An 11,564-nucleotide genomic window follows, 5' to 3' on the forward strand; every position below is an offset into this window, starting at 1 on the left:
TTCTTTTTCCTTAGATAAGCCACGAATGCCTTCTACTGTGATTCCCCACCTTCATGAGACCATAGTTCATATATCACATGATGAGTATTTGTATTTGTATTTGTAAATGTTTACAAGAGAATTGATTGTATTTGTATTTCTCATTCATGTACAAGTAAGCAAAAATTGATAGGCCTTTGCCCATGACATACTACATTATGTGTTCTAAAACCTAGTGATTGAGGATATTGAGGAGAGATACCCTGGTTTTGATCAACCTCCTGGATAGGAACTCTAGACCTTCTTCAAGATCTTGAATGCTCGACTCCAAATTCCCTAATTTATTTTGCACATTATCAACATGAACTGGGTTAACTAATTTGCCCTTGTGATCAATGAGGGTGTTCAATGCAGAATCCACCTCAAAATCAGTGAGGCCTGCTGGTGCTTCCTCACACGCCACCTGCTTGTGGTGGATCAGTTTTGAAACTAAAGACCAGCTGCTTGACTTTGATCTCACAGTTGATCCAGATATTGAGGATAACAAAGATTCAAGCACTGTGAGAGTCACCATTTCCACCTCTCTTAACATGCTGACCATGGAGAGAGCCTCAGAGTCTGTGTTCAAGGGAGAGAAACTGCACTTGTTCTTCATGCCCTTCAGATTCTTTAGGGCCTTGTGGATTGCCTTCATCACCTTCTTCCTAGAGGTTAAATATTCCTCAACCTTGGTTGAGATCCTATATTCACCTCTTCGCCTTCTGCGTAGAGTTGATTGAAGTTCATTTACACATTCCTTTGTCTGCAACAATGCTTCCTTAGCAGTGCCACATGCATCTAATAGGCTGAGGGATCCCTCCATCAGCTCATCGACCCATATCTTGTGCCGGTGTTGGGCTAAGATCTGTTGGGTGAGTGGTAATAGAAGCAAATTGTCTACACAATCATGTAGATCTTTTAGGCCACTAAGTTTGTGGCTTATTGACGATGATGAGGTGGCCTCAGAAGCTTGTAATCTGCATAACTGCTCATCAAATTCAGGAATGAGAGGGTGTGGCCTAGAGGGCAAGCTAATGGAGCGAGCATGGTAATTGGCTTTTGGGTTTAGAGGAGTGACAGCCATTTTTTCTTCCTTGGGAGAAAAGAAGGCCTGGAAGTTGAATCTATAATTTGGCCTTGCAATTTGCAGATGCTTTGCCTTGCTCTATCATCTTCCCAGTATATATAATGGAGTCAGGAGACAATAAGAATCCCTTCCTCTCCAAAAATCAATGAATGGTAATGTGGTTATGATTTGGATCTTAATGATATCTCAGCGGTGTTTAGTCATTGTCTCCCTCCAACCAGTTCCCCAACTCACCACCCAATTAATTTAACTTTGAAAATCACAAGCTTAACATTATGTGATCCTAGAAATAATTCATAGTATATGCAGCCCACGAGTGGCAGTCAAAATCTCCTCTGATAGAAGTAATCTTTCTGCTCCTATTCATATATGTATATACATCATTTTTTTTTGTCTCGTCTTTTTTTGCGTATATTACAGTTGTGTGACAATAACCAAACATGGGGACTAATTCAATTCCATATGTTCCACCAATGTGAAATTTGATATTCAGAAGACAACAGGTCTGCATCACTCATGCAAGCATATTCTGAGTAGGATTTGCAATTTCTTTTAAGGATAGAGGGCCTTAAAATTAATCTGATATTGTGGATATTGTGAAGAAGAAAAGTTAATTTTCTAGCAAACCCGCATTTTTCTTTTTGTTGGTATAGTCATATTGCTTGTCCCTACATCATATGAGTAGGAAATTTCACCAAGAAAGTGAAAAAGTTTGATGATTATGAGCACAGAAATATCTGAACAAAAAGAATTTGATGAGGATTTTTCCTTCTGTTCTAGGTCTCAACTCTGCTTGTTATCACAAACCAACACAAGACAATCAAAACAATTTGTATGGCATTATGTTTATGGATCTTGCATTTGATTCATCTGTTTGGAAATCTGATTATTAGAATCAAATGGGATTAACTTTTACCAGGTACAAAAAATGGTAGAGTATAAGCTCAAGGCCCTTCATTTTTTATGAAGGAACAAACTACGGAGGACAGTAGTTGGCTCTTGCAACATTTATCTCCTTGCCACTGGCTGTGGATATCGGTAAGTATTCTTCAACCTCATTTGAAGGCCCTTATTCACTATGGTCTTCTGCACAAAACTGATTGTAGTTCTTGGACGTGTTCCTTAGCAATGCTGCATACATCAGGCTACTTAGATTGTCCCTTAATGATGATTATGAACAGGTGGTTTCAGAATTTCTTAATCTACACAAAGGCTCATCTAATTGAGGAATCAATGGATGAGGCCTAGAGGGCTAGCTGATTGAGTGAGCATGGAACCGGTTTTCGGGACTGACAGAGAAGAAGCCATCTTTGTTACAGGAGGCCAGGCACTAACAATGTGCAGGTCAGATCTAGCAAGTTCCCTTCCTCCCTTGGCATCTGCTCAATATATATATATATGGTGGTAGAGAGGAATAAGAAATCTTATCTTTTCAACTCCCATTGACTCACAGCATCATTTTGAGTAGATCTAAACTCAAATGTCTGCCAATGTTTGTTCAATGTTCCTCACCTCAATTCATAATTACAATTACATGCACACGAGAGGGTCTCTTCAGTCTTATAATATGGAAATTGAAGTGATTATGTGAATGGTGTCAACCCTATTTAAGACAAAAGGGATCTTGGCAGGCTTGAAATCACTGTAAAATACATCACTTGCTCGATTCTTTTCTGATTAGTTTATGGAAAAAGAAAATGCAGCCTGGATTAGATTAGAAGATATGTCATATGCTTATTTTCAGGGTGAAAGGTTTCGTATCTATGCCAATGCTCCTTTGACATCAGTTTAGTTTTGTTTAACCTTTTCCATGTGTGCTAGCTTGTAATTGCAATTCATTTTGAAAGATAATGATGAACCCAATATATAATCCATACTTAGGGAGAAGTTGAATCCACAGATCAGTCTTGCAATTTGCAGATGGTTGGCCTTGCTCTGGCATAGGCTTAATATATATATTATGAAGTGAGGAGACAAGAAGAATCTCTTCCCCTCCAAAACTCAATGAATGCTAATGTGATTTTGATTTGGATGCAAATACTATCTCAGCGATGTTTATGCATTGTCTCCCTCCAACCAATTCTCCAACTCACCACCCAAATAATTTAACTTCGAAAATCACAGGCTTAACTTAACATGATGTGATCCTAGAAAACAACTCAGAATATGCAGCCCACAAGTGGTCTCCTCTGATAGGAGTCAACTTTCTGATCCTATTCTTATATTCATTTCTTTTTGTTTTTTTTTTGCCTATATAATTGTTGTGTGACAACAACCAGTAGCAACATTTTTCTCCTTCCTACTGGGTTTGCATGTTGGTAGAGGCCACTCTGCTTTTCAAACAGATCCTTAAGCATACACCCGCAGGTGTCTTCTGTAATAGTAATGAGAAAATATCTACATAGGTATGGTTCTGCATCATATATGATTGAAATCAACATCTGTGTAAGGAATGCTTTGATGAAGGTAAGGAAATGACAACAACAATGTTAATTTGGAAAAAAGAGAGTATATTTATGTAGAAAAAGTACAAAGCATTCATGTATTTGCTCAAGGCTTATCTCTATTGAGGCTTTTAAACTAGCAGTAGAGGACATTGAGAAGGGACACTCTTGTTTTCATAAGATGCCTAAACAGGCATTCTAGTCCTTCATCCTCTGTGAATTCTGCCATGGCCAAAGCAGGAACTTTGATTATTTCTCACCCAAAACAGCTCCATCTCTAGATTTCTGCTGAGAACCCTCTGCTCCAAATTTTGAATTCTTTGCCATGCACATGCTACTCCTGCTGATTGGAAACAAAATCACTAACCCTCTCCCTTGACATCCAAGGAGATTAGCCTCAGGGCTGTTGGGGCTATGCAAAAGCTGACAGAGAAGAAGCCACCTGTCTTAGAGAAGACTCAGCACCTACAATTTGCAACTCCTTCCCCCCTTGGAAATTGCTTGATATATATTTGGGGGAAGAGGCAAATCAGGAATCTCATCTGCTCAACTCTCACTCATTACTTGATTTTTATTTGACCTAGACACCATGTTTTCCATTTTCTAGTCAGAGTCCCCCTACCCAACTTATAATTTCCTATGAACAGTTTTCTTCTTTAAACTTGTTATTGCATTGACCTTAGTGTAGCACCATCTCACATTTAATAAAATAATGCATTAAAATACATGGTGAATGGTGGCATTGCTGCCTTGTCTCCCTCCATATAACCATGCATGGCTGATGAGAAAAATATTAAACTACACCACATAATTAAGACTGTTGCGCCATAATCTTGCTACATAATTGATGGAGGTATCCTGATATGGGAGACAAGATTGCAGTCGTACTTATGCTGGTTTGTAGTTGCAACTCATTTTGAAAGGCAATGATGAACCCAATATATAATCCATACAAGTGTGCATCTGCCTAAATCTTTTTTATAATGGCTGCACACGAGGCAGCTGCAGTCAATCATGTGAAAATTGTAGTGGCCATGTGAATGGTTGGTGTCACTCCCTATTGAGACAAAAGGCATCTCAAAGGGCTTCAAATCAACATAATACATAGTCCCCGTGTGGTCTTGATTGTATTAGCAGATTCTTATTTGATTAGTCTATGGAAAACAGGCTTTAAATCAGTCCTTGTGTAGCCTGGATTATACTGGGGGGTTCATGATATGATTATTTTCATAATATTCAAATGGTTTTTTTCTTCAAAAGTTCTTATGGAAAACCCTATGTGGGTGGGCTTGAGTCATGACTCTGGCACAAATTAATACTACAACTTGGCATGTGGGTTATTAAGCAATCAGCTTTCCAGAGTGGGTTTAGATCAAATGGGGTCATTTCTGATCATTGCCTTTTGTGTAAAATCTCAAGGATACAAAGGTTTGCTTATTGTATGGTAACAGAATCCTTGACCATTCTTTTCCTTGATAAATTTAATTAATCTTTCATGGTGGAAGTCTTTCCCTAGATAAACCAAGAATGCCTTCTAAGAAGATTCCTAACCTACCTGAGACCATAGATCATATACCATATCATAAAAGGAAAAGAAGCAAAAGATTACCATTGAGTAGTCTGTATATAAGAGAACTGATTTGTGGTGAAAAACAGAAAATTGTATTTGTATTTCTCATTCATTTACAAGTATGGAAAAATCAATGGGTCCTTGCCCATGAATCTATATTATGTTTTGGTTTTTTTTTTTTGTCTCAGCTAGTGGCTCAGGATGTTGAGGAGAGACACCCTGGTTTTGATTAAATGCCTTGAAAGGAACTCTATCCCTTCTTCAAGATCTTGAATGCTTGATTCCAGCTTTGCTACCTCATTATGCACATTATCAACATGCACTACATTAACTGATTTGTTCTTGTGGCCAAGGATGGTGCACAATGCAGCATCCACCTTCTCAAATTCACTAAGATTGGCTTCTGCTTCCTCGCATGCCACGTGCTTGTGTTGCATCAATTTTGAGACTAAAGACCAGCCACTTCGCTTGGATTGTGCTGTTACCCCAGCTATTGAAGACAGCAGAGATTCAAGCACTGTGAGAGTGATTGTTTCCACCTCTCTTAACATGCTGACCATGGAGAGAGTCTCAGGGTCTTTGTTCAAGGCAGAGAATCTGCACTCCTTCTCCATGCCCTTCAGATTCCTTAGGGCCTTGTGGATTGCCTTCTTTACTTTCTTCCTAGAGGTTAAATATTTCTCAACCTCACTTGAGATCCCATTTTCACTTCCTCGCCTTCTGCGCATACTTGATTGAAGTTCACGTGCACCTTCCCTTGTCTGCAGCAAGGCATCCTTAGCTGTGCCACATATGTCCAGAAGCATGAGAGATCCATCCAACAGCTCATCGACCCATTGCTCATGGCGGTTTTGAGCTAAGGTTTGTTGAGTGAATGGCAGAAGAAGAAAACTATGGACACAATCATGTAGATCTCTAAGGCCCGTAAGTTTGTGGCTTTTTGATGATGAAGAGGTGGCTTCAGAAGCTCTTAATCTGCACAAATGCTCATCAAATTCAGGGATGAGAGGGTGTGGTCTAGAGGGCAAGCTGATAGAGCGAGCATGGTAATAGGCTTTTGGGTTTAAAGGAGAGATGGCCATTTTTTTCGTCCTAGTGAGGGAGAAGTTGAATCCACAGATCAGTCTTGCAATTTTCAGATGGTTGGCCTTGCTTTGTTATATGCTCAATATATATTATGAAGTGAGGAGACAAGAAGAATCTCTTCCCCTCCAAAAATCAATGAATGGTAATGTGATGTTGATTTGGATCTAAATGCTATTTCAGCAATGTTTATGCATTGTCTCCCTCCAACCAATTCTCCAACTCACCACCCAATTAATTTAACTTTGAAAATCACAGGCTTATAGCAACATAATGTGATGCTAGAAAATAATTCATAGAATATGCAGCTCACGAGTGGCACTCATAATCTCCTCTGATAGAAGTAATCTTTCTGCTCCTATTCATATACAAGTATGTATTTTCCCATGGCTTATCTCTATGAGGCTTATAAACTAGCAGTTAAGGACATTGAAAATAAGATGCCTAAACAGGCATTCTAGTCCATCCTTTGTGACTTCTGCCATGGCCAAAGCAGTTGCTTTGGCTATTTCGCACCCCAAGCATCCCCCTTGAGGTCCAAGTAAATTTGCCTCAAGGCTGTCTTTCTTGGAGAAGACTCAGCACTTACAATTTACAACTCCTTCCTCCCTTGGCATCTGCTCCATATATATTTGGGGGAAGAGGGAAATCAGGAATCTCATCTACTCAATTCTCAATCACTCACAAATTGATTTTGATTAGACCTACACACCATGTTTTCCATTTTTCAGTTAGAGTCCCTGTGGCCAACTAATAATTTCCTATAAACAGCTATCTTTTTTAATCCTGTTATGCCATTGACCTTGGTGTAGCAGCATCTCACATTTGATAAAATAATGCATTAAAATACATGGTGAATGGTAACACTGCTGCCTTGTCTCCTCCATATAACCATGCATAGCTGATGAGGAAATATTAAACCATAATCTTGCTACATAATAGACGGGGGTATGCTGATATGGGAGACAAGATTTCAGTCCTACTTGTGCTGGCTTATAATTGCAACTCATTTTGAAAGACAATGATGAACCCAATATATAATCTATGCATGTATGCATCTGCCTAAATCCTTTTATAATGGCTGCACACAAGGCAGCTGCAGTCAATCATATGCAAATTGTAGTGATCATGTGAATGGTATCACGCCCTATTGAGACTGAAGGCATCTCCAAGGGCTTTAAATCAATTTATAATACATTGTCCCCGTGTGGCTTTGATTAGATCAGCAGGTTCTTATCTGATCTGATTAGTTTATGGAAAACAGGCTTTGAGTCAGTTCTTGTGTAGCCTGGATTAGATTAGAAGGCTCATCATGTGATTATTTTCATATATGCCATTAATGCCAATGGCCTTTTTTCTTCAAACTTTCTTATGGAAAACCCCATGTGGGTGGACTTGAGTCATGACTCTGGCACAAATTAATACTGCAACTTGGGATGTGGGTTATTTAACAATCAGCTTTCCAGAGTGGGGTTAGATCAAATGGGGTCTTTTCTGATTGTTGCCTTCTGTGTAAAATCCCAAAGTGTACAAACGTTTAGCCCCTTGAATAGTAACAGAATCCTTGGTCATTCCTTTCCTCGATAAATTGAAATCTTTCATGGCAGATGTCTTTCCCAACATGAACCATGAACACCTTCTATGAGGATTCCTCACCTACCTGAGACCATATCTCATAAAACACATCATAAATGGAAAAAAAGTAGAAGATTATCATTGATTAATCTATTTATAAGAGAGCTGATTTATAATGAAAAACAAAAAATTGTATTTGTATTTCTCATTCATTTACAAGTATGCAAAAATCAATGGGCCCTTGCCCATTACTCTGTATTATGCGTTTTTTCAACTAGTGGCTGAGGATGTTGAGGAGAGACACCCTGGTTTTGATTAAATGCCTTGATAGGAACTCTATCCTTTCTTCAAGATCTTGAATGCTCAATTCCAGATTTGCTACCTCATTATGCACATTATCAACATGCACTACATTAACTGATTTGTTCTTGTGGCCAAGGAGGGTGCACAATGCAGCATCCACCTTCTCAAATTCACTAAGATCGGCTTCTGCTTCCTCACATGCCACTCGCTTGTGTTGCATCAATTTTGAGACTAAAGACCAGCTACTTCGCTTTGATTGTGCTGTTACCCCAGCTATTGAGGACAACAGAGCTTCAAGCACTGTGAGAGTGACTGTTTCCACCTCTCTTAACATGCTGACTGTGGAGAGGGTCTCAGGATCTCTATTCAAGGCAGAGAAGCTGCACTTGTTCCCCATGCCCTTCAGATTCCTTAGGGCCTTGTGGATTGCCTTCTTTACCTTCTTCCTAGAAGTTAAATATTTCCCAATCTCACTTGAGATCCCATTTTCACCTCCTCGCCTTCTGCGCATACTTGATTGAAGTTCATGTGCACCTTCCCTTGTCTGCAACAAGGCATCCTTAGCAGTGTCACATAAGTCCAAAAGCCTGAGAGATCCATCCAATAGCTCATCAACCCATTGCTCATGGTGGTATTGAGCTAAGGATTGTTGAGTGAATGGCAGCAGAAGCAAATTATCTACACAATCATGTAGATCTTTAAGGCCACTAAATTTGTGGCTTATTGATGATGAAGAGGTGGCTTCAGAAGCTCTTAATCTGCACAGATGCTCATCAAATTCAGGAATGAGAGGGTGTGGTCTAGAGGGCAAGCTGATAGAGCGAGCATGATAATAGGCTTTTGTGTTTAAAGGAGAGACAGCCATTTTTCTTCCTAGGGGGAAAAGAAGGCCTGGAAGTTGAATGTACTATCCTTGCTCTGTCATCTGCCCAATATATATAGTGAAGTGAGGAGACAAGAGGAATCTCTTCCTCTCCAAAAATCAATGAATGGTAATGTGATTTTGATTTGGATGTAAACGATATCTCAGCGATGTTTATGCGTTGTCTCCCTCCAACCAATTCCCCAACTCACCACCCAATTAATTTAATTTTTAAAATAAAAAACTTGGATTAACATAACATGATCCTAGAAAATAATTCATAGGATATGCATTCCACGAGTGGTGCTCATAATCTCCTCTGATAGAAGTAATCTTTCTGAGAAGACAAACATGAGGACGAATTAAATTTCTATATTTTCCACCATTGTAAAATTTGAAATTGAGAAGACAACAGGTCTGCATCACTCGTGCAAGCATATTCTGAGTAGGATAAAGGGCCTTTATATTGTTTCAATATCTTGAATATTATGATGAAAATGGTTGACAAAAAACCTTCCAAATTTGATGATTATGATCACAGTACTGGATGGTTATATATTTTTTCTTTGTTGGTATAGTAGTAGTACTGCATGTCCTGCAGCATATGAGAAGGGAATGCTACTTATGAGAAAATGAAAAAGTTTGATGATTATGATCACAGTACTGGATGGTTTTCTTGTATAATTCTGGACATCCAAGATTAGAAGCTCATGTCAGTACTAAATTTGATGGGGATTTTTCCTTCTGTTCCAGGTCTCAACTGTGCTTGCTATTACAAACCAGAACTGGGTTATCAAACAATTGGTTTGTTATTACATTCATGGATCTTGCATTTGAGTCATCTGCTTGGGAATCTGATTATTAGAATCAAATGGAATGGAATGTAACTTCCTTCAGGTACAAAAAAAATGGTAGGAGCTTAAAGCCAAAGGCACTTCATTTTTTATGGAGTATCAAAATGCAGAGGTTTCTCCTTGCTACTGGTTGTGGATGTTGATTAGGGTCACTCTGCTTTTCCAACAGATCCTTAGGCACACTCCACCAGTGCCTTCTGGAAAATATATGAACGACTTCAGTTTACCTTCTACAAGACCAATTATGTTTGATTTGATCTCTCTCTCTCTTCATAGGTATGATTCTGCATCATATATGACAGGAGTATCAACATCTGTGCAAAGAATGCTTTGGTGAAGGAAAGGAAAAGAGGAGAACAGTGTTGATTTGGGCACAAAGAGTATATTTATATGGAAAAAGTATAAAGTATTTCTCATTCATGTACAAGTATGTATGTATCCTGACAAACATTTTGGTTGCCTATGGCTTATCAGTGTGAGGCTTTTAAAGTAGTGGTTGAGGATGTTGAGAAGGGGCATTCTGGTTTTAATAAGATGCCTAAACAGGTTTTTAGTCCTCCATCAAAGTCTTGAATTCTCAACACAAAAGAGAGAGTTGGTTCTCTTTTGGCTGATGTTGGGGTTCAATGCAGCACCTATATACCGTTTGATTCTGCTTCTTCCTCAGATGCAACATGCTTGGAGTGCATCAATCTGGATACTAAAGACCATCCCTTTTGTCTTTGGATGCACCTTTGGCCCAGAAATAAATGCCAACAAGTATTCAAACACAGTGAGGGTGGCTCCTCTAACTCTCTTAATAAGCCGTCTAAACCCACAGTTTCACGTTCTTTGTCTAGGTAGAGAAGTCACACTTGCTCGTCAAATCCTGCAAGGACTTGTGGATTGCCTTCTTCATCTTCTTCCTTGAATCTGAGTATTCTCCAAACTCATTTTCAGGCCAAAGTTCACCACATGGCTTTTTTCTCAGAATTGATTGAAATTCTTGTGCAAGCAACAGTGCTTACAGTCAATAGCAAAAGATATGCATCTTTTACCTCAGTAACCCATTTCTGGCTTGGTTGTTGGGCCATGACATGCTGAGAGAGTGGCACCAGAAGCAAGTTCCCCAAACCATCATACAAATTTGCAAGGCTACTTAGATTGTTGCTTACTGATAATGAAGAACAGTTGGCTTCGGAATCTCCTAATCTACACTTAATTGAGGAATCAATGGATGAGGCTTTGAGGGCAAGCAGATGGGTTGAGCATGGTAACTAGTTTTGGAAACTGACAGAGAATAATCCATCTTTCTTACATGGGGCCTGACACTTACAATGTGCTATTCAGATCTACCAAGTTGCCTTCCTCCGTTGGCATCTGCTCAATATATGTATATATATGGTGGAAGAGAAAAACAAGGAATCCTATCTTCTCAACTCCCATTGACTGACAGCATGATTTAGATTCCATCTAAGCACCCTGTCTGCCAATGTTTGCTCAATGTTCCTCAACCCGATTCATAATGACCATAAACAACTCTGTTCTTCAAAATTGTTATGGCATTGACCCTTTAGTATTGCAACACATGATATCTTATAGAACATTGCTAAAAAAAGGAGCAGGTGGCATTGTCACCTTGTCTCCTCCACATGATTGTGCACGGCTTATTAGGAAATATTGAGGCCACTGGAATAATAATTAGGACCAAATGAGTTATATCTCATGTTCATTTGAAAATTGAAAAACAGTGTGGGAGACAAGATTGCAATGCCACTTATTCTAGTTT

At 39.1% G+C, this 11,564-nt stretch overlaps 3 protein-coding genes across 3 annotated transcripts; all 3 read right to left on the reverse strand.

The window, feature by feature from the left end:
* Positions 1–165: 165 nt before the first annotated feature.
* On the reverse strand, positions 166–1,107 carry LOC117910854. Its single transcript, XM_034825032.1, has one exon. It carries the CDS (start codon positions 1,100–1,102, stop codon positions 212–214), a length of 891 nt encoding a protein of 296 aa, XP_034680923.1. The 5' UTR covers positions 1,103–1,107; the 3' UTR covers positions 166–211.
* Positions 1,108–5,307: 4,200 nt separating this feature from the next.
* Positions 5,308–6,201, reverse strand: LOC117911579. Its single transcript, XM_034825985.1, has one exon. It carries the CDS (start codon positions 6,199–6,201, stop codon positions 5,308–5,310), a length of 894 nt encoding a protein of 297 aa, XP_034681876.1.
* Positions 6,202–8,051: 1,850 nt separating this feature from the next.
* LOC117911581 lies at positions 8,052–8,945 on the reverse strand. The gene has a single exon (XM_034825987.1). The coding sequence runs from the start codon at positions 8,943–8,945 to the stop codon at positions 8,052–8,054; it is 894 nt and encodes a 297-aa protein (XP_034681878.1).
* Positions 8,946–11,564: the final 2,619 nt, after the last annotated feature.

This window comes from Vitis riparia, chromosome 3 (genome assembly GCF_004353265.1).
Source record: "Vitis riparia cultivar Riparia Gloire de Montpellier isolate 1030 chromosome 3, EGFV_Vit.rip_1.0, whole genome shotgun sequence".
Taxonomy (NCBI): domain Eukaryota; kingdom Viridiplantae; phylum Streptophyta; class Magnoliopsida; order Vitales; family Vitaceae; genus Vitis; species Vitis riparia.